Source organism: Embiotoca jacksoni, unplaced genomic scaffold (assembly GCF_022577435.1).
Source record: "Embiotoca jacksoni isolate LCO1_2020_lvr unplaced genomic scaffold, fEmbJac1.0.p SCAF_8, whole genome shotgun sequence".
Lineage (NCBI taxonomy): Eukaryota > Metazoa > Chordata > Actinopteri > Embiotocidae > Embiotoca > Embiotoca jacksoni.
Window position 1 is genome coordinate 19,677,041 of NW_027185436.1, and position 26,045 is coordinate 19,703,085.

The following is a 26,045-nucleotide window of genomic DNA, read 5'->3' on the forward strand; positions in this document are numbered from 1 at the left end:
TAAAACTGTTAAGGAACTAGTAATTACAGCTGTCAGATTAATGTAATGAAGTAAAGTGTATTATGCTTAGTTTGAAATGTAAGTAGAAATATAAAATTGGATAAAAATGGAAATACTAGGTAGGTAAGCTCAGTTTGTACTTAAATTAAGGCATTTAGTTCATTTCTGTACGTATTCATGATATGGGAGTAATATGAGGCACCATAATGCTGATTTTTACGGTGAAAAAAAGAGCAAAATTAGGTTAAAACATATATTTTACATCGTTGCTCAGTCATATGACATATTTAATTATGTTTCTAAAAAACTGTGGAAGATCAGTGAAGTAAAATGAAATAAAATAGGTATGTTGTGGGGCCAGTACTGTTGTGGCTGATGCACAACAAACCCCCATCAGCATATTTAAACACCAAATAGTGGAGCTGTTTTACTAAAGCAGTACTAAAAGAATAACATTGGGTAACTGTTCTGGTTTATTCTATTGTAAAGATCAACATTCTCATGCAAAATCAATATCACCGACCACATGTTGTTAATGAATACGAGCCTAAACCTGGATTTAATGAACAACAAGTCTGTAGGTAAAACTGATTATTCTCAAGCCATCACCATGAACTACACAGGTAAACAGGAAACATGGAAAGTAAACATCTGAATTAAAATTCCACTGGGCTGACAACAAACAAGCCTCTGCGCATGAACAACATGCCGGAAAAGCTCAACTGCGCTGAACGATGGGGTTGATACAGTAGATCCACAGAGCTCCTTTACAGATGATACATTAAAATATGATTTCTCACAGCAGCCTGCTATGAAATGGCCGAGATATATGATCCCAAAAGCGTCATTAATTGTCCTCTGACTCATATGGAACAACTTATGGGTTGTTTCTCTGGCCACGCTTTTCAGAAGATTACATCTCCATAATCAATAAAAAGAAACTTAGCCATCCATTCCATAGTCAGAAGAAAAAACATCTGGGAAAATAAACTTCCCTCTTCAAATATACCCACACAGCATGCTCAGTGCACATAAACATTTCATGATTATGTTTGATTTTAGGGAAGTTTTGACTTTGTCCAGATGTGTGTGTTGCATTTCATTCCAAGACATGGCTACCATATCCAATATTAAAACAGCTAAAAGATCAATACTGTTGCTAAAAAAAACAACTGCCCTACAGATACAGAGTTAAAGGGAACAAACGTGTATCACACGGTCCTACTGGGGTTTGGCTGGATGACCTGATAACCCTGACACTGCCAATTGTCACAGTGCTGATTGCCTGCAAGAGCTGAGCTGTGGCCTCTGGACTCATGGATCTCATCATCTGGTGACCTGGAAAGTGGGAGTATAAGATCTGCAACATCACATCAACCAGCAGACAACATGCGTCTTTGAAGTGGGAGTGGACCGAAATTGGATTATGCAGCATCTCTGAGGAGTAGCTCCCATATATATTTGATTACACATGCCTCCTCCTCACCCAACACCCACACTCCTGCCTCCCCGGTGCAGAATAGACGACGTGGAGCGGTCATCCATGCCAGAGTCTGGTACTCCACTTCTTAATGTGTGCCCATCTGCCAGCCATTTACCTGATTACTTCGGGATTGCTCGGACAGCTCCGGCTCTGCCACGGCAGCTGGGAGGCCAGAGATTGGCGTTAGTTTTGTGCAGGTGGACACAGGAAAATAAGGACCAGATCACCCCTTATCTGTGAAAACAAAAAAATAACAACATGGAGAACATGAACATTTGGCACAATTGAATATTTTGTTGTCTTGTTTACATCTTTTTTTTTGTAGCTACAAAAACTATAAATTTTACAGCTTAAGCATACTGTAGTTCTCAAACTGTAGAAATCCTTCCCTCTCAGACTGTGGTGCTGTTTAAAATACAGTCCCAACCATTGACTTCAAATCCTCCACGCAAGCATGGTACACAGACCACCTTCTATTTCTGAGGAAAATAACATCCAGTCCTGGTTTAACTTGGGCTCATTATGGTGGAAGTGGGTTCCAGGGCCAGGAAGTTTCATTGCTTTCCAAATAAATCTCGCTAAACAGAGCTGTAGTCCAAATTCCTCATCTTGTGGAGTCCTTCCCAAAGTCCTCACATTACGTGAAAGCTCTCAAAAGCCAGACATACAAATGACATCTTATCCTTCTAGATATCACATGCTGTTACATTTGTAACAACAAATCTGAGTTAAGTAGCAGAGTTGCTTAAAAAAAAAAGTATGAAAAAAAAAAAAAGGTCTTTTCTAACAGAGCTGCTCATTTTCACCCAACACAGGCCAGTCTCTGATTGCTTCCACATAAAGGGGCACAACAGCCCTCAAATTCAAACCAGCTCATGAAAAATTATCAAAAAAGAATGAGGCCCTTCAACATTCCTCCAGTTTTACCGAGTGACACAGAGGGTTTTCATTACCTCACTCACTGCTAGCAAATCTTAGACATCAACTTTGATTATGTTACATAGAACCTGGCAAGGGATCAATCAGAGGGTGATGTGGGCGCGTCTGATCGTCTGTGTGCCTATCAAAATTACTGATTGAATTCAAATAGCTTAATGTGCTTGTGTTTTTCATGCCATTTAGAAGACTGATAAAAAAAAAAAAGGTGTGAGTAAGCCTGCTGACATGTGGCAATCAAAAGGGGTGATCCTCAGCTCTTCATCTGTGTGGAAGGGGAAACTTGTCACTGAGCATAAACAGCTCTCTTGGCTTCGCTCTCGCAGCTAAAATACCCCCATCCCACCCCGTCCACCCCCCAAACACCCCATCTCCTTGTGCTGTGTGGCGTCAGCTGCAATGAGCTCCAGATGTGGCCTGGCACCCCTCCAGTCACGGCATGGATGTGGTTTGAAGGTAGTTTGGAAACACCACCCACCAGCGGACCCAATGAAAGTTCCTCAGACTGCAGTGAGAGGTTTCTGTCGCGGGTTTGTGTTTGTGCAGACTGAAGGAACTCAGAAGAAGTGCAGTAACGCTCTGCACATCTGTGGAAGGCTTAGAGGAGACAGTATCTGCCTCTTGTAAGGGCATGTGTTACTTATTGAACATGCTTTGAATAACTATGTGAGACAATGAAAGTATTTCCATCTGTTTCATTGAACAAGGAAATATCAAAATATGTTATTCACCTCCAGACATCCATCATTTGTTTTCATATGCAAATAAACACTGGTTAAACAGGCACTCTGTAATGTACCTTGCTTTTGATCATTTAAGAATGGATGTCAGCTCAGAGAGAGGGGCAAGACAAAAACTTGTAACTCGTACTCCATTTAAAAAAATAAATATTCTGTAAATGTAATGTAATATTTCAGCACAACATTTTTCTTTTGAAAGATGTTTAAAAAGGCGAAGAGTTTCCAGGTTGTTGGACGTGTATGTGTTTTGAATTTATTCAAAAATACAGACCATCAACCATTAGCATCCAAAATCAGTGTAGAAAAGTGTAAATGGCTTTACGCCACAAGCAGTGGGCCCCACATATTTCCTGAAATACTTAGACATAAAACTAGTAAAGAGGCAGCTAAGACATGTTACAACCAGATCAATAGCAAAATGTTTGTGCTTACAGGAAGTGTCAAAATTAAAAACATAAGGATATCAACAAAGTCCATACATCTTCCGCCGCAAACTAAAAACACACCTCTTCCGACTTTACCTTGAATAGGTACGCACTTCAGTAGCGCTTAAAACGGCATTTACTGATAGCACTTTGTAGTTTGGCTTTCTTGAAGAAATTGTATTTTCTTGATTCTTGTTGTTCTGGGTTTTGTACCCTCATGGTTGAAGTGCACTTATTGTAAGTCGCTTTGGATAAAAGCGTCAGCTAAATGTAACGTAATGTAATGTAATGTAACGTGCCAAAAACTACCATCAGAATTTGTTGTATTTGTTGCAGTGTTTCACTGACTCAAAACTTTATTAATACACAGTAAATAACCCAGTACAGTTGCTTTAACATACATTGGGTGGACACTGGTGTCCCTCCATGATGTCCTACTGTCTGCTGTAACAGCTACACTGATGCTTTTCTCTCTCTCTCTCTCTAACAGTCACGCTGTTTTTCAACTGCATGCTGGGAAGATCGAATGAGGTCACTGTGTTTGCTGCCATCTAATTCACATGGTGTAGTGGAAAAAAAATGCAGGTTTCTTTTAAGACAATAGCTCCCCCTACTGTGAGAGGTTTTAAGGCCCAGCAAGGATCGATTCACGTAAATATGACAAAGTAAAAAAAAAAAATTCCCCTTGGGGATTAATAAAGTAACTACCTACCTACCTAAACACGGGCAAGATGTTGGCTTCCAGTTTTAATACAAACTACTATATCACACATGTCTAAAGTAAACAACCATTAATGCTGCAGTCAGCGCAAATGCTGCTGTTTGTAGTGCAGTGCACAAATTTAGCATGTGACCATTGACCAAGTGGCTCCAACCCATTATCCTGCACCACTTACAATGAGCTTCTAAAATGTTTTAGGAGCTTTTTGCTTCAAATTATTGCAGTTTTATGTCTCTATTTAAAATTATTCTAAAGGCATCGGTCTCTCTGCCCTTTTAATGTCTACATGTAGTGGCTTTAAGTGCAGCAATTTCAAAGAAACTGCAGCACTAATACAAGGCTTTTAAACGGTCTGTTGGTGGCTGACTTGCATGGCCACTCTGCTCTCGTATTGAACTTGAAAATCTGTACGCCTGTTTACTTAAACAGTGAAACCATCAACAGATGCAGATTAAATCTTAGTGCACCTTAACACCATCGATGTTTGAAAATTCAGTTACAAAAACCACATCAGATGATGAGGCGGGAGTATCGACTTGATTCTTCCCACTGATCAGTCACATCTGTTTGTCTGTCATTTGTAACTTTCTCCTCATAACACGTCGGCTGATGTACTGTTTTTTAAATGGTCATTGACAATGATAAGAAGAATCTGGAAATTGCTTCCACCACAGACTAGTTTAAAATAATTGATATTTGTTTGACAACTACCTGATAAGAGTTCAGCGGCAACAAATGCTGGACACTGATGTTACTTGTCAGGTTTTATACTTTTCCATGTCTTAGGAGGCGTACTTACCACAAAAGCAGTGAACTAGAAATCCAAAACACAATTGAGTCATTGATATGAAGATAGAAATTGTATTGTCATGTTCACTGTGTTTCATTCAGTGGCTCTTTCATGTTCATTTGAGGGGAAAAAGGAGCCAAATGCAAGTCAAGATAAATATGATCCTGACTTGAGCAGCAGAGCTCACCTTCAGCTTGCATCATTTGTGTGATCTTAGCAACACAGCATGCCTCCGATGCAGAGTATCTGTCATCACCCAGGTGGTTTTAAGAGTTCATGCAGGTCTCCCAGCCGTGCCAGCTGGTAGGGTAGCTGGAGCCTCTTGTTCACCTGGCTGCACAGTTCTGGACAGCACTCAAGAAGCAGCTGACACACCTCTTCATGACCCCGTTCTGCAGCCTGGTCAAGGGTTTAACAGAGTAACAAATACAGGCACTGGGTAAATGATCATCAAACTGTCTCTGTGGAACAGTTTTATTATGTTGTTGCTGGCAATCCTGTACCTTATGTAAAGGGGACGCACCATCGTCGTCACAGTGCATTGGATCAGCTCTGTGGTGTAGAAGGAGTCTAACCACATCCAGATGGCCGCAGTAAGCTGATCGATGGAGTGGTGTGGCACCACCCGGTGTCTGGGGAGATGCACAGGCCCCATTCTCGAGAAGAAACTTGCATACAGCAAGACAACCACTGCGACTTCCATAGTGCTAAAACAAAACACCAAAAAAACGAGATGCATGAGCACAGTCCACACTGAAGTATTTACAATACAGTCAAACATCCTGTGTGCAAACTCACGAGAGCTGTGTATCCTGCCAAGTCTCTCATGTTTGGGTCTGTCCCTTTCTGGACTAAAGACTTTACCCTTTCCAAGTCCCCATCCATTGCAGCAGACCAGATACCTGCAAAGAGGGATGACACGCCACACAGCACAGGACTTCATTGACAGATCAGTCACTTCTGGAGTTCAATAAATTGGTAGCCAAAGTATTTCATCCAAGAGTTTGACTTTAGAAAATGCCAATGCTTTTAATGAGAGAAAATAGTCACATTTAGTTTATTCTATAACAGTGCCACGGTTTAACTGAGTCTGTCAACATGAATGCAAACCTCGTTCAAAATCCATTTCATTCAGCGTCTGGTGAACACTGGGAGAGGAGACTGGATGGGAGCTGCACGAACACTGAGGTCTGTCAGCCATTGTGTTCATTGGCACAAACAGGAGGAAAACGGCTGCAGGTCGATTCAAACCTGAAGTTGAACACTTGTTTTTGAGTTACAGAAAGGAAAAAAAACAAAAACAACATTGGGATGTTAGACAGTTCCGTGTTTCTTCTTCTATCTGGTGATGGCCAACAACTTTGTGATGCATTACCGCCACCAACAGGACGAGCTTCCAAACAAAAACGTCAAAAAAAAAAAATAAAGTAAAGAAGCCAATAAATGTTTAACCCAAACACAAAAGAAGATACGTTATATTATAACTCAGAAACGATGTGAATGGTCGCTGTTTATGCTGCAGAAAACGAATTAAAAACTATGGATGCGTAACGTTGGTAGCAAATCGACAGACGCAAGATACGTGATTACGTATGAGCTGCCCGACCAATTGGAGAGCTGCAGACTGAAAGTCCCCTTCAGGTGCTCTCTGATCGTGTCCGGTTCGACAAATAAGCGGAGGCATTTAACTTTGTGCTGTGGCACATAATGATCATCAAAGGTGATATATTGCAGTGATACAGCCAATCAAACCATTTATATTTATACATGATCAAAAACCTAGAAATTACTCATGTTATCAATTGCTATTTATCAAACTCAACTTTGGCTCAGCTTTACAGTTAAAAAAAAAAATCTGACAGTCTCACTTTTTCCCGATATCTTTGAAAGCATCTTTTTTGTCTCGTGTTGTTGTCTGATGCTGTTAGCTAGCCAGCTCAATCTGCATCGGGGGGTGGACAAGCAAGTAGCTGGCTGGCGAAAGCCACATTATTGTTGAAATTATAACCAAGTACTTATAACCAAAGGGCATAAAGAATGAGAAGAGTTACATTATTTGTTAACGGGACATCAAAAAATGGCAAGGTGGGTGATAACTGGCTGTTCAGTGTGGGAGCTTGGGCCGCAGCATGACTGGGTTTTTTTTTGTTGTTGTTGTTGTTTTTTTTTCACCCCAGTGAAAATATTAGAGCTGTTTCAATGATGCAGAACTAACCTTGGATTGAAAACTAGTTCATGTGAAGTCAAGGTTAACTTCAGCCTCCATGACATTGTTCCCACACTTATGATAAACTTGACAGAGGTGGGATATAACCAAGTACATTTCTCAACTAGTGTGCAACTACACTTTAGTATTTCCATTTCATGTGGCTTTATATTTCTACTTCACAACATCTCAGAGGGAAAGCTTGTACTTTTTTATGACTCTGACAGCTTTAGTTACTTTTAAGGTTAACATTTTCCATACCCACCCTGTCCATTGGAAAGCGTGTATCTCCCAACTGTGTTGGTTTTAGTGTTACTGATCAACTAAAGGATTAAATCTGAGAAAATCATCCTTTCTTAACATAAATCAAACTTTTTAAAAACCCACTTGGATTAGCTGGAGAAATGTCACAAAGCTGTTTTGCTGTACTAAGTTAGTACTTTTACTTGAGTAAAGGATCTGAGTACTTCTTCCACCCCTGTAAACTATTCAACATGCGTTTGCCCCGTGAACTGTGACTCTTTAATCTTGTATTGAACAGGAGTGTTTTCGAGTTAAATCCTTAACAGCCCACTTCAATTTCTTTCTGTTCTTTTTTTTTTTAGGTTGTAGCAGTGTACGGGACCTTGTCTGACTTATTATCTGTAGCAAGCAATAAGTTAGGAATCAAAGCCTCCTGTTTATACAATGGAAAGGGTGGTCTCATAGATGACATTGCCCTTATAAGGTAAGGTCATATGATACCAACAAATAATAAACCGTATCGGACGCATCGTCTCATTGTGTGTTTGATGTTGTGTGCCTCTAACAGAGATGACGACGTGCTGTATGTGTCAGAAGGAGATCCATTTATTGGTGAGTGCTGTCATGTCTGCTGCAGGAGTCGCATCTGTGTCAAAGTGTCCACATGTTTATCTGTTTGTTTGTTTCTATGACACAAATGTATTTTTTAACCTGTAATAAAGAAGTACAATAAGAGATCCAGTGGTGTACAATTGAAGTAGGTTTCTAACACAGAGTCACACCTCCTATTAAAGGATATTTTTACTTTATACATCGGGCACATCCATTACTTATAGGAAATATAAGCAACATAGTTACTCTTGTAAAAAGAAAAACAAACAAAACAAAGGCATTGAGACATTAGAATTGTATAATTAAATAAAAAAAATTATGCAGTGAACAAGGGGCTACAATACATTATATTTTGGCATAAGCTTATAGATTTTTTTTTTGTGGCACTGAGGTTTTAGACTTTTTTTTATAGTTTTGATTGAAAGGGGAAATTTGCTTTCTACTGCAAGATGATATTGTTGACTATTAAATCATTCTTTGTTCTTCGAGATTTCTCTAAATTGCGTAGTTTCAACAGAGAACGACTCTTTTTGTGGAGATTTGGGCTCAGCCAATCATGTAAAGAGTTCCATTAAGTTATTGATTGTGTCACAAGCAAAGAAAGGGTGCTCTGTTGTTTCTACATTTGTATTTGCACAGGAGACAGTTTTCTATCTTAGTAATAAATATTGTTCTTATTAATCCACGTGAAGGATACCTTTTGTTTTTTAGTTTTAAAATGTATTTCTTTCTTGTGTTTAAGAGGAATTAAAATGTTTAGGAATATTTTTCTAATTGCCGGTATTTCAGCTTGTCCGTAGTTTTTGAGATTGAGTGGCCCCCTTTTTCATCCATGGCACACTGTATTTAAATATAACCCTCTGAAGTTTACTTTTGCACCGTGTGTGCATGGTAATTCATATACTCTGTATTTATATTGTGTAATTTAGGTTTTGTGGTGTTATCTAGATGGCTATTAATCAACTTAATAAGTGCTGCAGGAATGTTTTGTGTCCCCTTAATATAGTTTGTAATCGAGCAATCACAAAGTGTCCACATGGATTCAGCAACTCATCAATCTTCCTTTTTTTTTGTTGTTCACACAGACCCTCAAAGTGAAGCCAAAGTTACATCTGATCCACATGGGGCTCACACTGACTGGCTAACCCTGAATATTGGTGGGCGTCTCTTCACCACCACCAGGTATCTGTAGTCTAAAGACTGTTTTCACCAGCAATAAAGACATTACAGAAAACATCCATTGAGTTTATACGAATGTTTTTATCTGTTTTCTGAATGTGTCTGTTCTGTGTTCAGGAGCACTTTGGTCAGCAAAGAGCCAGAGAGTATGCTTGCTCACATGTTTCGAGACAAAGGTAAAGGGACTCACTGATCAGCAAGCGTTTCATATTCGTTTTACGCGGGCTTTGCTTTGAATCGGTGTTGTCGACCTGTGTTTGCTCCAGATGTGTGGGGAAACAAGCAGGACAAGCACGGGGCTTACCTGATTGACCGAAGCCCCGAATACTTTGAGCCCATTCTCAACTACCTGAGACACGGTCAGCTCATAATCAATGAAGGTTTAAATATACGAGGTGAGTCTTAACTGAGGAGGTCTATCTTTATCACTCTGAGGATTGTCACAAGATGGAAATTTAAAATGAGCAGAGATTTGGTGTCATTGTTCTAAACGTCCTCCAGGTGTCCTCGAAGAGGCTCGTTTCTTTGGAATTGAGCAGCTTGCTGAACAGCTGGAAGTAGCAATCAAGGTAGTATGAAATGTGAAAGGTAAATAATTTCCTACTAATTGAATCTCTTATGACTCACCACCTGCTTGCTTTCAAAACAGAGCACGCAGCCTCCTGAGGACCACTCCCCCATCTCCCGCAAAGAGTTTGTTCGTTTTCTTTTGGCAACGCCCACCAAGTCAGAGCTCCGCTGTCAGGTAGAGAGCCAAATGAAAATGTTTCAATTCACCCCGTCACTTCACCATGTTAAGTTGATATTTAAAGCTATTACTCTTAATGGTTTTAGGGACTTAATTTCAGTGGGGCTGATCTGTCCCGACTCGATCTGCGCTACATCAATTTCAAGATGGCCAATCTCAGCCGCTGTAATCTGATGCATGCCAACCTGTGCTGCTCCAACCTGGAGCGCGCCGATCTTTCTGGAGCCAACCTGGATGTAAGCGTGAAAACTCATCTCTTGTTGGCTTTAAATGTTTTATGTCCACACACAGTATCAGCAGCACTCAAGATAACCTCAGTGTCTCACTGGGGAGACAAACGATTCCTCCTTCTTTCTTTGTTGTGTGTTATTTCTAATTGTTGGCCCTCCTGCAGTGGACTTGGCTGATGGTTTTTGGTCACTCGACACCTGCTGCCCCCACAGTTGTGTGAAGACAGGGCGATTGTGTTCTTTTACATGTTTGCCAATGACACATACGTCCTCTTACATTGACCTCATTAAAAAACAAGAGGACTACAGAGTAAGGACTTTACATATTGTTTGTGGTGTTTAGCTACTCAAGAAGATTATGAATACTTTTGATCTTTGCATTGAAGGGTGCTAACTTACAAGGGGTGAAGATGCTGTGTTCCAATGCCGAGGGAGCTTCTCTCAAAGGATGCAATTTTGAAGATCCATCTGGACTGAAGGCCAATCTGGAGGGTAAAATGTCACACTTATTAAAAGGACGTGGTCCCACATTAGCGGTCTCATTTTAACTACACGTTTTTGTAATCAGGTGCCAACCTGAAAGGAGTCGATATGGAAGGAAGCCAAATGACCGGCATCAACCTGCGTGTGGCCACTCTCAAAAATGCAAAGCTGAAGAACTGCAACCTGCGGGGAGCCACTTTAGCAGGGACGGATCTCGAGGTGCGTGAAGGCCAGCAGAAAGGATTATCTATAAAACCACAGACTGAAGTTGAGTCAGAGGGCAGGATTGTTTATGACGAATTTGAAGGGCCAAAAATAACAAAACACTACAAATGTGAACAAAATATGAGTAATTTTTATTGAACCACATACTTCGCCAAATGCCTGATCTACTGCTTTATCACTCATAGCTGATTTGCAGGATCCTCTGATTCAATGCTAAACAACATAATAATAAGTAAGTAATTAATACGATGTGCAATGTACAATTTGTAGGGAATTTAATGGGTTTTATTTTGCTTCAATATTTTGCATGTAAGTGTTCCGAACTGGAGATTTGATTTTGAGTTTGCTGGACTAAAAGATTAGTATGCTTTTGCTTGGACTTTAACTTAAAGTAGAGGGCTAGCTTTTTAAAACACAAGTGTGTGATAATCAATTTTTATATCAAATTGAATCAATTATTTTTCCTTCAGGTTAACAATGTAGAGTTTACACAAGTCCCTGGAATATTGCAAAGAGCAATGACACTAAGTCACATTGCAGCTGAAGTAATTCGTTGATAAAGTAATCAGCAGTATCTTTTTGTTTTAAAACAGAAGTGCCAAAAGTTCAAGTTGGATTATATGACTGTTAAGTGAATGTTTTCGGGTTTTACACTGTTGGTTTGACAGAACAAGCAATCTAAATAAATCGGCTTAATCTCTGTCCTACAGAGGACAATTACTCACATATTTCATACACTAAAATGTTGAATCACCAAGTTACAGGCATAACTATCAATGATCAAAATAATTTATAGGTGCTGCCTGACATCGTACTTTGGCGGGATTAAATATATGATTATTTGCCGACCGGCAGCCGTATAACATTAGTTAAACATTACAATTCTCCAGCTACTTTGCAGCTTTGTCATCTGAACCCTTCAGCCTCTCAATGCTGTGTCTCCGCTGCCTTCTACAGAACTGTGACCTGTCCGGCTGTGATCTACAAGAGGCCAACCTCAGAGGGTCCAATGTGAAGGGAGCCATTTTTGAAGAGATGCTGACTCCTCTGCACATGTCGCAGAGTGTCAGATAACTCTGCACACACCTAAAAGTCCAGTGTGGGAGCTACAACTGGTTTCTTCCAGTTCCTCGGTATATTCCTCTTCTTTCAGTCTCTACCTACCTGTCTGCCATACAGGTATTTGTATGCACATCCCTGGCATTCCACCGATATCATGTTAGCTTTAAATATCTTGCACTAGAATCTATCCAGGGTTGTCGATGTATGTTTGTATGGTAGGATGTTTTGAAATGTTTCGCTGCATATATCACCAAAACAAAGTAATGTTCCTTGTGTGTGTAGATGTGTCTGGATGCAATCCAGTGACTATACTTGTTTTATGTTTATCATAATTTATATTCACTTCATATTACTTGACGTGTCAATAGGAGTCAAAATCAAATGACCTGTGAGCAGAAAAGTTCAGATTACCGAGCTTCACTGCATGCTGCTGTAGCAGAAGTAGAAGGGGGTAATTACCAATAAATGCGTCGTTATATATTCCTCTTTAAGTATGTAACTTAATTTTACTGGATTTACCATGTTATAAAGAAAGCAATGTAAGCCAAAGCCATATGATAGCACGGTCTAAAAGGCTAAAAGTGCTGTCAGTGCACCATAAAACTATGCTGCAGGCTAGTTTTAAACACAGCTTGGGTATGCAATACATGATTTAGAGCCGTGAGGTTCCTCGTTTCCTACTTTAAAAATATTGTGTTCTTAAAAAAGCTTTCCCTCGTTTTGTGCTCTGTGAATCTACCTCTTTAATTAGTCCAGAGTGTGAGTGATCCAAAAATTGCATGCATTTTGAATGTGGCACGGCTTATTGTAACGATGTCAATCATTATTCTTCAGATTCCTGATATGAAAAGATAATCCAGCTCGGTGTGTTTTAACAGAAAGCCATTTTCATGTGTTCGTGTTGTTAAAATGTGGGTTTTGCCCGGAAACGTGCTCTGTGTATTTATCACTTAATCATGCTTTGAACTTGTTTGCACAAGTATATGTTAACTTGTTAAATGGTATATACCCTTTCTCCAAAAATGTTTGGTGCTCTGTAATTCTACGTAAATCAAATCCAGTGCTTCCAAAACTTCCCCAAAAAACGTCATTATTATAGTCAGGTGTTGTCAGCTGTTTTGCAAAGGATCTCACTTCAGTCCTTATTAGACGGTGTCTGTTTGCATGTGTGAAGAGCTATGCTTGTCTCTGACTGTTGACTGTAGCTCAAAGCTGCTCCGATGCAATACTATTTACTCAGTTCAATAGTAGGTACCCAGCCTGTGAGAGTGAACGATGAAGGCAATCATGTTGTGCGTTACACTTTGAGTGTGAAAATGAATGGAAGAACTATGGTTATTTATTTTAGATACATCTCACTGAATGCAATATGGGGCAGGGGTTGATTTGTGTTTGAGACCGGGAGCCGTGTAGCTACCCCGTCTATGATTATTGCACTCGACCATGGAAATATGTTTCCATAAATGACTGTTATAAATAAAACTGCTATGAAGAAGAAAAAGTCTTTGTCATCTATTTTTTTAAATGATCTGTTGTGTTTCAGTTGTGAATTTTTACATGTTCAAAATACATCATAAAAGAAGCATAAAGGGGCTGCTTGTTTGTGGATCATGTAACTCTTGTGAAATGGCAAAAAATCAGTCACAAAGTATAATCTTTTTAAAAGCTCTGCAGGGTGTTGCTTAAATCCACTTTGTGACCCCCTGTTGTGAAGTGTTGGAGTAAACAATGGAGCACAGGCTTATATAAACGTTGGAAAATAGTGTGCGGCAGAATTAACAAAGGACGACAGAACAAGTCGGAGAAGCACTCTGCTTTATGAACAGAAGGTAAGTCTTTGGCTGAAATCCAAATCTGAACTCAGGATAATATGCGGGCTTAAACTAAAGAACAGAATATGTGACTAACATGCTTATGTGTGCAACTTGAAGCTTTATTTTTCTTCCAGAATGGCTACAAAAACCTTGGCTCTGTGGCTGCTGCTTGCGGGGACAGTACTGCCCCAGGGTGTCTGTCAGCACTGGTCATATGGACTGAGTCCGGGAGGCAAGAGGGACGTTGAGATCTTTCCAGACATGCTGGGCAATGTACGCATTTATTTCATAGATCCCTTCACTTTTCATAAACTGCTTCTCTTTAATTGTGCTAATTTCTTTCATGGTGATTTTTTTTTTTTCTTCAACAGATTGTTGAGGGGTTTCCACACGTGGATGCACCTTGCAGTGTTCTGGGTTGTGCCGAAGAATCACCTTTTGCCAAAATTTACAGAATGAAAGGACTTCTTGTAAGTTTTGCTCATTTATAATTCAGTGTTTTGTGTTAGCGATACATCTATCAGTAACTAATATTATCATTAATTAGTCATTATTATCATTATTGTCAAAGACTGACAGATTTAACCTCGTGGTTAAGGTTTTCCTGGATTCAAATGTAATATCTTGTTTTCTTTTAGGGGAGTGTCAACGAGAAGGAAAATCGACACCAAACATTCAAAAAATGATCAGTATAAGATTCTACAATAAATTATTTGATTTGCATACGCCAATTGTTGTGGTTATTGTATGACATGACTTAAATCATCATCATAACTAAAGGCTACAAACTCTTTCACTTTTTTTTTTTTTCTAAATTTCTTTGAGATATTTTAAGCAACAACACCTTCCTTGAATTTCTCCAAATTAATGAATTTCTGAGAATCAGAGAATTTATATTCCCAGCAGTCTCAGTATCTAGCGAGAAAATACAGATATTGCCTCTCTGCAGTCTATTATCTCTGAGGTGGTGATGTTTGCAGATATTACAATGTGGGCTGAGTGACTGCAGAGTGATGAAGTACAGAAGAGAAAACATGTGCATTTAATTTGGGATATTAAATGGTCTTAAGGACTGGTGTTGTCAAAAAAACGACTTGTTAGCTGGAAGACCAAAAAAGCTTTTAAATGTGTTTGAAATAAGGCCTACTACGTTTTCTCGGCCAGGATTAATGTAGTGTGCACAGTCTATTACATGTTATTATATACAATTTGGCCACTAAAAATGACAGAAGTATAACTATAGAAGTAGTTAAAATTTCGACCAGATCAGCATTGCCAATCTACTAATATCATGTACACAGGGATCATTTTTGTGCAGTTTTTATTTTTCATTACTTTGCATTTATCTCTGTATTTTACATTAACATAATGGTAAGTTTACATATGCAAAGACTGATTATGTCTTCCACCACTGCTTGTGTTCACGCCACCCAGCACATGTGTAGGTCATGTAAACATGAGGGATGTTAGCATGTGTACTCTGGGAAAATGTTGCATTATAAGTTCTTCCAAGTAGATTACATTTTATAATCAACAAGTGAAATTTGAAATAGTCTTTTAGTATCAAGTAATGTTTTTGTTCTCCAACATCACATCCTGTAACTGATCATGAGGTGGTATGTTCCACCAGAGGGCACTAGGAAACTACATGAAAGTCCTGCTTTGTAGTACTTTAGTGTCTGTCTGGTTCCTAAAATAACTTCCCTGAAACTTTGGAGAATCTGTTGGATGTTTCTGAAGGCTGCTTAAGTTTTATTTACTGTTATATTGTCCTTTAGGTGGTAGCAGATCATGTCAATGGCATCATTTATTGAAATTGACTGTACTTTATTGTGTTTGTTCCCTGCGTGCACATGTGCCCTAAAATAATTTATTGTATTGTATTAGCTCATTGGTTGCTTGCCTTATTTCATGTACACTCCCCAATATCCTTTGGACTATAAAAGTGCTAGCGTGACCAGGCGACACATATGTGTTTACCGATAGTGTGTGGGATTTAAACAAACTGAATAAGAAATCGAAGTTTATTCATCATGCTGATTTGACAGGAATACAACAGCCTGTAATAACCTGTTGACGAACATGTAGGGCAACCACGCTCTTATCTTCGGTGGAAAGTGTGTTTTTCTAAGTAGTTCAATCTGTCTGTCACTCTGGTGTTACTCAGCAAACACACATGACAGAAAATCGTTTCTGTAGGTTTCAGGCTACTGGAGATGTTGCAGCTACGTTCATTGAGTAACTATTGTCCTTTGTTGAAAGTGATTTGATAAGGGATAAATATGTGAAAAGCAATAGCACAATAGGCTTGAATATCCTCCATTTTTAAATCAAAGACATACAGTATTATAAACATGACTTGCAGTAAGAAACATTATTTACATTTTCTTGTCGTGGAACATCAAAGGAGTGCTGGAGTCACTAGGGTTATTAAAGAATACGATTAGACAAAATTAAAGTGACGTTTGATCATTTCAAACAGCACTAACCAGAAAAATATATGCTAGACACAGAGCCCGCTGAGCCTGTCCTCCCACCGCTGCAACATCCACCAGGTTACTTCTAATTAGTCTCCCTGAGACTGATAATAAAAGGGGACATAATCTCAGTGCTGAGGCATGTTGTGTGTTTAAAGTTGTTGCAGTTGTTTATGGATTAGTTGATGGACTGTTTCTGCACTAGATTTATGCATTGAGTCTATGCACTGTCAGTGTAGCCTCCTGCGTTTATGCAGAGTTTATGTACTGATATTATACACTTATGGAGAGCCTTTTTACCTCTGCAGTTTACAAAGCACTTTAAAGTAGTTTCCCATTTACCAATTCAACAGAGCATGCAATGTGCTCACTTACCATCAGGAGCAACTTAGCGGTCAGTCTTACCTAGGGACACTTTGGCATATGGACCGGAGGACCTGGGGATTGAAGCATCAACCTTATAATTACTGGGCAACTCAGTCTACAATCTGAACCACAGCCCACACTGATTTAGATGACTTTTACTGACTTGTATTCGGACACTTTCAGTTAGCCTAGTAATAAAATCTGTTAAAAACCTACTTTTATTTGAATAATCCAAATAAACTTAATACTATTCTCCTATTTTAGGGTGGTGAGGAATTAAAGAACTCTGTGCTGAACCAGGCTACAACATAAAGTGTGCAAAGCCATCTTCTGGCTCCATGGCATATTTGTTCTATATAGACATGAGAATACTCTCAAAATTCTCAGTTTGGCAGGAAAGAGTCTTTCCCAAAATGTGGAACTGTTCCTTTAATGATGCCTTCCCTCCAGGTGTCCGAGAAATCCAAGCACACTAAAATGACCCTGGCTCTCATACTGTCATTATGAAGGTGATTAATAACACCTGTGCTTTTGCCGGCTGTGACTTGTCAAAATGGTGTAAAAATATAGTTTAAAGTGACTGCTTACAGTTATGTAAGTTTCACATGCCAGTGGAAGTCCAAAGCAAGCTTACAATGTGTCATCGAGTCTCCATAGCTACGTATAAATGCTCAGTCTTACTTTCCTTTACGTCCCTCTTCAAAACCATCTGGCTGAGATGGTTCCACTAAAAACTGCATTGGTCTGACGTAGCTCCTCTGTCACTGTTTATTAAAGTGCCTTTAATAGCTTGGTGCTTGATGTCGGCTTTAAGGAGACCCATTGAAACCCCCGAGGAAGCTGTAACCAGGCAACTAAAGTAGGCTGTGGTCTTTTTTTCCATCAAAGAAAATGGAAGGTCAGATGCAGAGGCCAGGTTACTAAGTTGTCAGGACATTGATAATAGAAATGAAAGAAAATTATTGAAAATATCTATTTATCTCGCTCATCTACTCCTGCCGTATTTTGTTGTTGTAAATACAAAACCAAGTTTAAGGAAAAACTATCTGACACTACCGCAGGTTGCAAATCCAAGCTGTCAAGTCTGCCTGTGTTATGCAAGACACAACTGTGTGCGCGCGCGTGTGTGTGTGTGTGTGTGTGTGTGTGTGTGTGTGTGTGTGTGTGTGTGTGTGTGTGTGTGTGTGTGTGTGTGTGTGTGTGTGTGTGTGTGTGTGTGTGTGTTTTACTGTTATTACAGATGACACAGGTAATTGAAGCTCAGACATATTCCAGTACATAATGGATATTTCTAGATATATTTCCAAACCAGCGACATGCAGAATTCATTCTGGAGGATTCCATGTGTGTAACAAAGGCCGAGCACATGAACAAGCTGTCATAAATGAATGCTGTTATGATAGCCAAACAAATAAATGAAAGAAAAAAACTGTTACCTGAAATAAACCCTCGCTAACAGATCTGATGAATGAGGAAGCACCTGACACAAGGCGGAACCATTAGGGCAATTCAATACAAAGATAAGGGAGAAAGGAAATATTGACTGAGCTGATCTATGTGTGTGACCTGTAAATGAGCTACCTGCCTGTTTCAGTGCATCCTACAGATGTTCGTATATATTATACCATGATTAGGATTCTAGAGGCAGCAGCCCGGCTCCCTCTAACCTTTTCATCTGCCAAAATAAAGACTACTTCCTTCACATTAGGGATCAAAGTTGCACACGGTCAAGGTTGACTTTGTCTGACATCATTACAGACAATAAGTTTTAGCTGAAAAATCATTTTGTGGCACATCTATATCATAATATGGTTGAAATGCACTTATTGTAAGTCGCTTTGGATAAAAGCGTCAGCTAAATGAAATGTAATGTAATGAAATAATAATTTTTCAGAGATCCTTCAGCTCTGCATTGACATTTCAGATTCACATCATCCTCCAGGTCCTATTAGTACTAAGGCAAAACAGGATGAATTATGGTCTGTTCTTACAGTATTAAGGCAGGCAAAATATGACTGAAGAAAATTTTAAATGCTCAAAACAACAGCTTGAGCAAATCTCTGGCCAACTAGTTCACGTTGTTCCTGTGATCCGCAGAGATTGCTTATATGAGAATCTGTCTAAATTAAAATGCAGAAAGCCAAGATGCTAATCTTTCTGGAACTACTCCACTGACAAGGAGAGACTGGCCCTGCAGACTCATTAAGTGTTTGTCTCCAGCTGAGCTTCATTTCATAGTGCAGTAATGTGCCCATAGCCTTGTTACAATGGGTAAGAATGTAAAATGGCGTAATTTAAGTTCCTGTCATTGTTAAGTGCCACCGGAGTACGTCAGCGCCTCTGGCATCTTGAGTCCTTATTTCAACATAAATGAACACTGCTACTTCACCCGGTTCTGTTCGAACAGGAACGGCAGGTGAGAGGAGTGAAATATAAGGGGAGAGATGAGGATTGGCAGTCTGTAAGGGTGAGCTCCGGCCAAGGCAGCAGAAGCACACAGTCAATTATGCTGACAAAGACCCACGAGAGCTCTCATAGGAGCTAAACTGCCTTTGGAAAACAGTTTGGCCGGTTGGGTAAGAGAACAGGTTTTGCTTACAGTGTGTGGAAACATCTTACATTTGACCTTCTGACATATCATCAAAACGACAATGCACCTGGCAGCAAAACTCCAATCTTCCTCCCCTCTTTCATCTTGTTTGAGATGGAAAGAAGCAAAGCTGTTAATATGCATTCCCCCAACATGAATATTCAGCACAATTTCCACTCATCTCAAACATTTTCTTCCTGCCTGTGCTGTTTAACAACACGGCGCTGATTTATTCAACACTACAAGCACATCTCAAATTTGTTGTGATCTCAGACGTCCCCTTAAATAATGCACACAGAGGCAGCGCATTGGATTTGACCTCAGACAGAAAGAAAGATTTTGAAATATTTAATATTTAGAAGTGGTTTTTTTTTTTCTTATATACACTATGTAATACAACAATGGCAAGCCAAACAAGAGCTGATTGGTTCTTGGATAAGCATGTCAGCGCTATAGTCTCATCATGCCTTTAATGGGACACAGGACCGATCAGTTATCTGTGTTAGATGACCTGACCTGTAAGGTGACAACACAAAATCAATTCTGTGTTTAACATACTTAGAAATCAGGACAGGCATAAAGTTTATCCCAAAAAAGCAGCAAAAAAAAAGGAGATTGGAACAAATAAAACCCAAATATTACGACACAGCCGTTATCGTTACAGATAAACTAAATATTTTAATGCAAATGAATAACACAGGTTTCCTAGGAGATACTTGCCGTGCTACAAAGTGCTCTTTATTGCCGACCACACCAAAAGCTGTCACTGTCATACGTTATATACAGCAAAAGAAACCTGCATGGACAAAGTCCTTTACCACTTATATTTTGCTGTATTGCAGCTGATATATGGTTGTTGTATGGCACATTTGATGAGAAACACCATCCCACACATACTCGTATATACTGGAGCGCAGACCTTGGCGGACAGCGTGAAACAGCTCCTGCCAAGGTTCTCCGTAAAAGATCATTACACCGACGGTGGTGATTTTAGGTAATAAGAAATGCATTAAGACGATGCTTGTAAATCGACAGAATAACCGCCTACAGCCACATTTAATGCACTACTGTTCTCCCCTTCAGTTGAGTGATAAGCTGCTTTGCCGATAATCATTAACACATCACAGTTCACAATCCCTTATATTTTCATCAATACTAGTAACATAAAACGGCAAAATTGAAAAGAACATTTGCTGTGCCCCTGTTTGTCCTTTCAGTACTCTCTGCTGGTTCACCACATATACTGTACAGAAGGTAAAAAGAGTAAAAAGCAAAACCTAAACAGCTGATATTCATACAAACATGACTTCATAATAGATCCCATTGTTTTAGAGAGAAAACATAATACATGTATACGAGATTAAATGCTGTCTCTTGTGCCAACGGCACATGAGGAATAGAATATACAGACTGCCGTTGCATATCTGCTCATGTGAAGTGTCTTCAGTTGTCCTACAATGCTGGAATTTGTCCAACCTTTGCACCTTCATTTGGTTTTCTACTTCCTTTTTAATGTGAACTCATACTGAATCGAGGGCACTGCACCATGCTGGTTGAGTGCCTTCAGCATGCTCTCTCTGGACCGCTATTGGGAGGTTTATGTCTTTGCAAATGTTAATCTCTCTCTTACAGGCAACAAAGCAACAAAAGCTCCTAAGGATGACACAATGCGGGCTGAGGAGCCTCCACTAGTTTCTTTGTCTTTTGGTGAAAAGGCTAGGACTTAAGTATTGATGCTGATAGATCCGTTGCTCAAGATTGACCCTTTAGTGACCTCTGTGCTAACAGTGGAGAGTGGGACGCTCTCGTACCTCTCCGCCACCCCCCAGCAGCGACAACGCAACAAGGTGGACTTGAGCTGTTTCTGAAAATTGCTGTTGAGGAAGCCATAGATGATGGGGTTGACGCAGGTGGAGATCATGGCCGTGAGGTGGCAGAATGAGAAGATGACGTCATGGCCACAGGATGGGATAGCCTCGTGGTTCCAGTCAAACACCGTGTTGAAGACGTTAAGCGGGAGCCAGGAGAGGGCGAACGCCACCACAATGGAGAATAACATGGCGTTGATTCTCATAGAGCCCTTGTTCTTCTTTTGAGTGGTGTTCCTGCCGCGCTCCACCATGTCCTTCCTCCTCCTGAGGCGCAGGTAGACGTGCAGGTAGCAGCCCATGATGAGGATAAGGGGAAGGAAGTACTGGAACATGAGCAGGGAGGTGGTGTAAGCCCGCCGCTCTTGAACCGACGGCCACATCTCCATACAGACAAGGTGGTCACTGACCGGGAAGGGAATGGTCAGGTTCTGGAAAGGCAAGGTGAGTACGCTGTACGAGAGGAAAGGCACCGAGATTAGACAGGCCACGATCCAGGTCGTACCCACGGCCAGGTAGGACTGACCTACCATAGGTTTCCATCCAGTGGGGTGGACGATGAGCTGGTAGCGCTCCATGGCGATGAGGACGAGGGAGAAGATGGAGACCGTAACGGATATACACTGGATGAAGGGTGTGAGCTTACAGAGGGTGTCGCCCAGGATCCAGCGGTCCATCAGTGTGTAGATAATCGTGACCGGCAGGCAAATAATGCACATGAGAATGTCTGAGAAAGACAGGTTGGCGATGAAGATGTTGGTGACGTTGTGCATCTCCTTGTGCCGTGTGATGACAAACACCAGGCAGGAGTTCCCAATGAGACCCACCGCCATAACAGTGCTGTACGCAATGATGAGGAAAGTGGTGCCGCTCACTGAGAGCGAGCAGTCCTCGTCGAAATCCCGCGGGATCTCTCTCCAAAGGGCTTGATTGTGATTGGTGTTGTGCTGCAGCTCCATGGTGGTTCTCCTGGACTCACTTCAAAGGCAGAGGACTAATTAAACTAATTTGTTTTGTCACACCTGCTGTAATTACTTCATGAATAATATTTGCATTTTTCACAGTTTTCCTTCATCCTTAATCTGTGGAAATCTGCACAGCAGTCTTCATTTGCAGCCTGTAAAAAAGAGGAAATGAGAAACCTTAAGACAAATATTCAGTAATTAAAAGTATATTTTTAAAGTTATAAAATGAAGAGATATGAAGGGGTTGATTTATCACTCGAATTGAAAAGTAGCTCACATGAAAAGGATGCAAGGAGGATGAAGGGAAATTGACCCTCATTTGCTTAAAAAACTAATTTCATCAATACACAGTGTCAGAAACTGATTGTCTTGCTGCAGGACAAGATTTAACATTTGCAGCCCTCCTTGTTTTAATTCCACAAGTGTCTTTTTACTGCTGTTTTGTTTTTAGTGTTCCAATTTCACCTTTGCACAAATTGGCAGGGGATTTAATATCACAAAAACAGAAATGTAAAAAGGGAATAATTAATGTTGGTGTGCAGATATCATGAGGCTGTGAGCAGAACGCATACTTTCTATCTGCTCGAGTACAAGCTATAAGAGTAAATGATGCACTGATGGAATATCATCAAGATAACAGCCAAGATCCCGATTTTGTGGCGTCGTTATGATGGCGTGCTGATTTAAATTTCCATCACAATAACGACGATAATGACTGCTCCTTCAGAGACAATCATTCCCCCTCACTGCTCTCTTCCCTTTTGACAGTGAGAATTTATTCTGTTTCAGTCCATAAAGGAACTGACACCTTTCATTGTCACTGAACATTCACAAAAAGCTTCCCAGCTCCCAATGCACATGTGGTCCTTACATTCTCTTGCAAATTAATGTACTGGAAAATGTAACAGAAATACAATGTCATTACACAAAAAACATCTCAATAGTGTGTGTGGGTGTGTCCATGCATGCAAATTCATAAGTGTGTGTGCATAGCGGGGAAGACAGCGCTGATTAACTGAAATGTTTTGCCCACAGCTCAATTCATCAGAAATTAGTTTTGCAACGCAGCATTTATATCTACAGGAATGAATGGATTTATCATTTTTAATTGAGCACTCCTTAACAATGATAAATGTTGACAGGTTGGACATGAATTGCTTGTGGCTGTCTCTATTATGAGCCGTAATGTCCCATCAGACCGTGCTGCTTCATCTATGTTGATAACATGCAAAGAAAAAGTAAATACTTGTACCTGAAGCTAAGAACGGTAATACCACTCAAAGTCCTTTGTGGAACACAATCTTCTCTGTTTAAGCGTGTGGATAAATAACCCCCTCCTGGATGTCCACCTGACTAAACCTGGCTGAATTTCTGAATATGTGGCCTGCATACAGTGTATACCATGCAGCCTTGATGCAGATTATTTGTGGTGGAATTTGGTCTCCTAAAATGCTGCAATGCTTTGTGTTGTGTCTGCTGGCAGAGGAGTCAAAGAAATGTAACAAGGAAAACATTAAAAACTCACATGAGATTGTATCCCTCATGTGTAAATTATAAGATTCTGATTATTTGCAGATTACACAGATGAAAACAGCCTGCAGAAAAAAAAAATAGGCTGAGAGAGGAACTGTGAGATCAGTGAAGAAAAAAAAAATCACAAAGAAATTACAGCTCCTGGGAATTTGTCACAAAATAAAGATGTTTGTACATAGTAGAATTTTTCCTTATCATTACCTCTGTTCAGTCACCTCAATAAACCACTTTGCAAATATACAAAACGGCCCAATTTTGATTATCACGCACACATGAAATGAGAGAAAGTGTGAGAGGTTATGTGTGTCCTACCCTCGGTGTCTGCGGCTGTCCTGGATCCTCTGTCTGTCTGCAGGATGGACTTTCTAAGCTCCGGACAGATAGAAAAGACTCCTCAGTGTGTTCACTGCTCTCCTATCCGGGGGAGAACCATCAGTCATTTACACATGAAGACCTGCTGAATGTCCACTAAAAAAAACAACCGCTACTTACACTTAAAGCATCACATGTATGTGGAAAATAAAAAATAAAAGTAGTCTATAAATCTTAGCATTACAGCTACTTCAACTAAAACAGCAGGGAATTAATAACCGCAGCACGTGCAATAAGGTTATTAAACCCCATAAGCTATAAAGAAACATTAGATTGAAATATTAGTCACAGAGCTTTGTCGTAGCATGTTATGATAAAAAAAAAAAAAAGAAATCCTACTTAAAAATGTAATTACATACTTTCAGGTAACCCATATAAGAGTTATACGCCAGCACAAAATGGCACATTTGAATTAGCCATCAAGTTAAGCAGTGTTTCTTACCTAATTTGAATTTGACTTCTCGCTCTGCTTCGCATCAGGTGAGACACCACAGAGTTTTTGGTCGAGGAGGAGGTAGAAGGCGTCCTACCAGGATCCCTGATTCGAGCCGAGATATCTCTTAAAGCGACCTTGTGCCTCAGACTCCGGCAGGGATGTGACTGGGAACATCTTACATAATAACTTCTCCGTGACTCACACGCACGAACGCGTGTACACGCGCGAGCAGGCGCGCGCTCACACAGGGAACAATGGGGCAAATTGAGTTATTTGGAATATGTGGCCACACACTGTCTGTTTCACCCACCTGAAGCCCAGACGTGCCCGTTAGCTGATTCATTTAGTCTCTTGTAGGGAAATGCTGAGCGTTCACACAGCGAGGCAACTTTCATATTTTTCAAATGAAAAATCGATGTAATATCACGGTGATATAATATTCAAATATGGTAATATTGTGATGCACGGCTTACAAATCCCACAGGATTTGCTGTATAATGTCTATACAGTTTATCATGCCTATGAAATGTGTTATATTGCGTTCTTCATAGGGGATATTTTAGGTTATGGTTTTTTCTGCTGCCAGAATTGAATGAATAAATACTGACAGATACTGATGTTTATCATCAGCTATGTCCATGTATTATAGCATGGCCATGAACTTTACTATCGGTTATGAAGATCATTAACCTTGTAGCGATATGAGATGTGTGAGCAGTTCATATACCAACAGTGGTGAAAGAAGTATTCACATTTTTTTACTCAAATAAAAGTAACAGCACAGTAATGTAAAATTACTCCATTACAAATAAAAGGTCATGCATGAAAAAATTATGTAAAAGCACACATGCATTAAAACCAAAATTATGTTAAAGTATTTAAATAAAAACAAAGAATCTAACCTGTTTTTAGTTTTTGGACTTTTCTCTAATCTTTGATTATCTTTGAGATATTGGATCATTTGAACATTTATTAAAAGGAAACCATGGGAGAAGTTTACAAGGAAAAATCTATATTTGTTGGAGCTTGTTAACAACTCAGACATCTGAAACGTGACCCCAACTGCAAACTGCTCTTTGTAAGACGTCTGAAGCTAAATGCTTTGCAAGTCACTAGTTTAATCCTTAACAATGTGTTGTATTTTGAAAGCTTGTTACAGTGTCAATTGTGTCCAATCTTCCTCTTAAAAACGATTAAAGCTGTCAAATTTAGTGGAGTATAATATCTCCCTCTGAAAAGTAGCGCAATGCAAGTTTTAAATATTTAAAAAGTCATTTTAGGTAAAGTCCTGTAGTTACTTTCCGTCATTGTATACCAAAACTCGGCACCAAGGTCAAATGTTCTCTGCATCTGCTGTATGCACCTTTACATTATCTACCGCATCAAAACCAACTGAAACATCTTGTTTAAAATCCTCTTTCAGATCCCTCTGCATCTAACACCCAGAACTATTTTAAACCCATTTCTTTGCACCTCTCTTTCTTGTGCAACAGATTGTTAACTGCTTCTTCACACTGTCCCCACACACTCCTGCTTCAAGT

The 26,045-nt window shown here is 39.8% G+C and overlaps 5 protein-coding genes across 7 annotated transcripts in view; 2 read left to right on the top strand and 3 right to left on the bottom strand.

Moving 5' to 3' along the window:
- fgfr1a (fibroblast growth factor receptor 1a) overlaps positions 1-1,680 on the bottom strand; it is a 38,128-nt gene extending 36,448 nt beyond the window's left edge. Inside the window, exon 1 of the mRNA XM_069178036.1 lies at positions 1,599-1,680. The gene's annotated coding sequence lies outside the window, so the exon portion shown is untranslated. The remainder of the gene's footprint in view (positions 1-1,598) is intronic.
- On the bottom strand, positions 1,615-6,606 carry ankrd39 (ankyrin repeat domain 39). Of its 2 annotated transcripts, XR_011179760.1 has the most exons (5): positions 6,206-6,606; positions 5,894-5,997; positions 5,599-5,802; positions 5,283-5,494; positions 1,615-1,717 (listed from the first exon to the last, which is right to left on the bottom strand). XR_011179760.1 is itself a non-coding variant. In XM_069178040.1 (4 exons), the coding sequence occupies exons 1-4, from the start codon at positions 6,303-6,305 to the stop codon at positions 5,348-5,350; spliced, it is 555 nt and encodes a 184-aa protein (XP_069034141.1). In that variant the 5' UTR covers positions 6,306-6,606; the 3' UTR covers positions 3,401-5,347. The 2 variants fall into 2 exon arrangements, 1 of the variants encoding a protein (XP_069034141.1); XM_069178040.1 differs by lacking the exon at positions 1,615-1,717 and having other exon boundaries at positions 3,401-5,494.
- A 412-nt stretch (positions 6,607-7,018) lies between these two features.
- kctd9a (potassium channel tetramerization domain containing 9a) lies at positions 7,019-13,578 on the top strand. The gene is made up of 12 exons (XM_069138743.1): positions 7,019-7,180; positions 7,907-8,028; positions 8,113-8,156; positions 9,242-9,338; positions 9,453-9,511; positions 9,602-9,730; positions 9,837-9,904; positions 9,985-10,080; positions 10,170-10,319; positions 10,700-10,805; positions 10,882-11,015; positions 11,979-13,578. Exons 1-12 carry the CDS (start codon positions 7,133-7,135, stop codon positions 12,093-12,095), a joined length of 1,170 nt encoding a protein of 389 aa, XP_068994844.1. The 5' UTR covers positions 7,019-7,132; the 3' UTR covers positions 12,096-13,578.
- Positions 13,579-13,802: 224 nt separating this feature from the next.
- On the top strand, positions 13,803-14,628 carry LOC138191548 (progonadoliberin-1-like). The gene is made up of 4 exons (XM_069138424.1): positions 13,803-13,912; positions 14,032-14,170; positions 14,269-14,367; positions 14,536-14,628. The coding sequence occupies exons 1-4, from the start codon at positions 13,902-13,904 to the stop codon at positions 14,581-14,583; spliced, it is 297 nt and encodes a 98-aa protein (XP_068994525.1). The 5' UTR covers positions 13,803-13,901; the 3' UTR covers positions 14,584-14,628.
- Positions 14,629-19,661: 5,033 nt separating this feature from the next.
- Positions 19,662-24,825, bottom strand: npy8br (neuropeptide Y receptor Y8b). 2 transcript variants are annotated; one of them, XM_069138422.1, is made up of 3 exons: positions 24,511-24,825; positions 24,009-24,110; positions 19,662-22,315 (listed from the first exon to the last, which is right to left on the bottom strand). In XM_069138422.1, exon 3 carries the CDS (start codon positions 22,155-22,157, stop codon positions 21,054-21,056), a length of 1,104 nt encoding a protein of 367 aa, XP_068994523.1. In that variant the 5' UTR covers positions 22,158-22,315; positions 24,009-24,110; positions 24,511-24,825; the 3' UTR covers positions 19,662-21,053. The 2 variants fall into 2 exon arrangements, with proteins under 2 accessions (XP_068994523.1, XP_068994524.1); XM_069138423.1 differs by lacking the exon at positions 24,009-24,110.
- Positions 24,826-26,045: the final 1,220 nt, after the last annotated feature.

Coding starts and splice junctions, on each gene's coding strand:
- ankrd39 (XM_069178040.1), bottom strand. CDS start 6,305: ATGAACACAATGGCTGACAGACCTCAGTGTTCGTGCAGCTCCCATCCA. Junction 5,998..6,205: donor TGAAATGGATTTTGAACGAG/GTTTGCATTCAT, acceptor CCCTCTTTGCAG/GTATCTGGTCTGCTGCAATG. Junction 5,495..5,598: donor GTGCGTCCCCTTTACATAAG/GTACAGGATTGC, acceptor ACCCTTGACCAG/GCTGCAGAACGGGGTCATGA.
- kctd9a (XM_069138743.1), top strand. CDS start 7,133: ATGAGAAGAGTTACATTATTTGTTAACGGGACATCAAAAAATGGCAAG. Junction 7,181..7,906: donor GGACATCAAAAAATGGCAAG/GTGGGTGATAAC, acceptor TTTTTTTTTTAG/GTTGTAGCAGTGTACGGGAC. Junction 9,339..9,452: donor CGTCTCTTCACCACCACCAG/GTATCTGTAGTC, acceptor TTCTGTGTTCAG/GAGCACTTTGGTCAGCAAAG.
- npy8br (XM_069138423.1), bottom strand. CDS start 22,157: ATGGAGCTGCAGCACAACACCAATCACAATCAAGCCCTTTGGAGAGAG.
- LOC138191548 (XM_069138424.1), top strand. Junction 14,171..14,268: donor TTCCAGACATGCTGGGCAAT/GTACGCATTTAT, acceptor TTTCTTCAACAG/ATTGTTGAGGGGTTTCCACA. Junction 14,368..14,535: donor ACAGAATGAAAGGACTTCTT/GTAAGTTTTGCT, acceptor GTTTTCTTTTAG/GGGAGTGTCAACGAGAAGGA.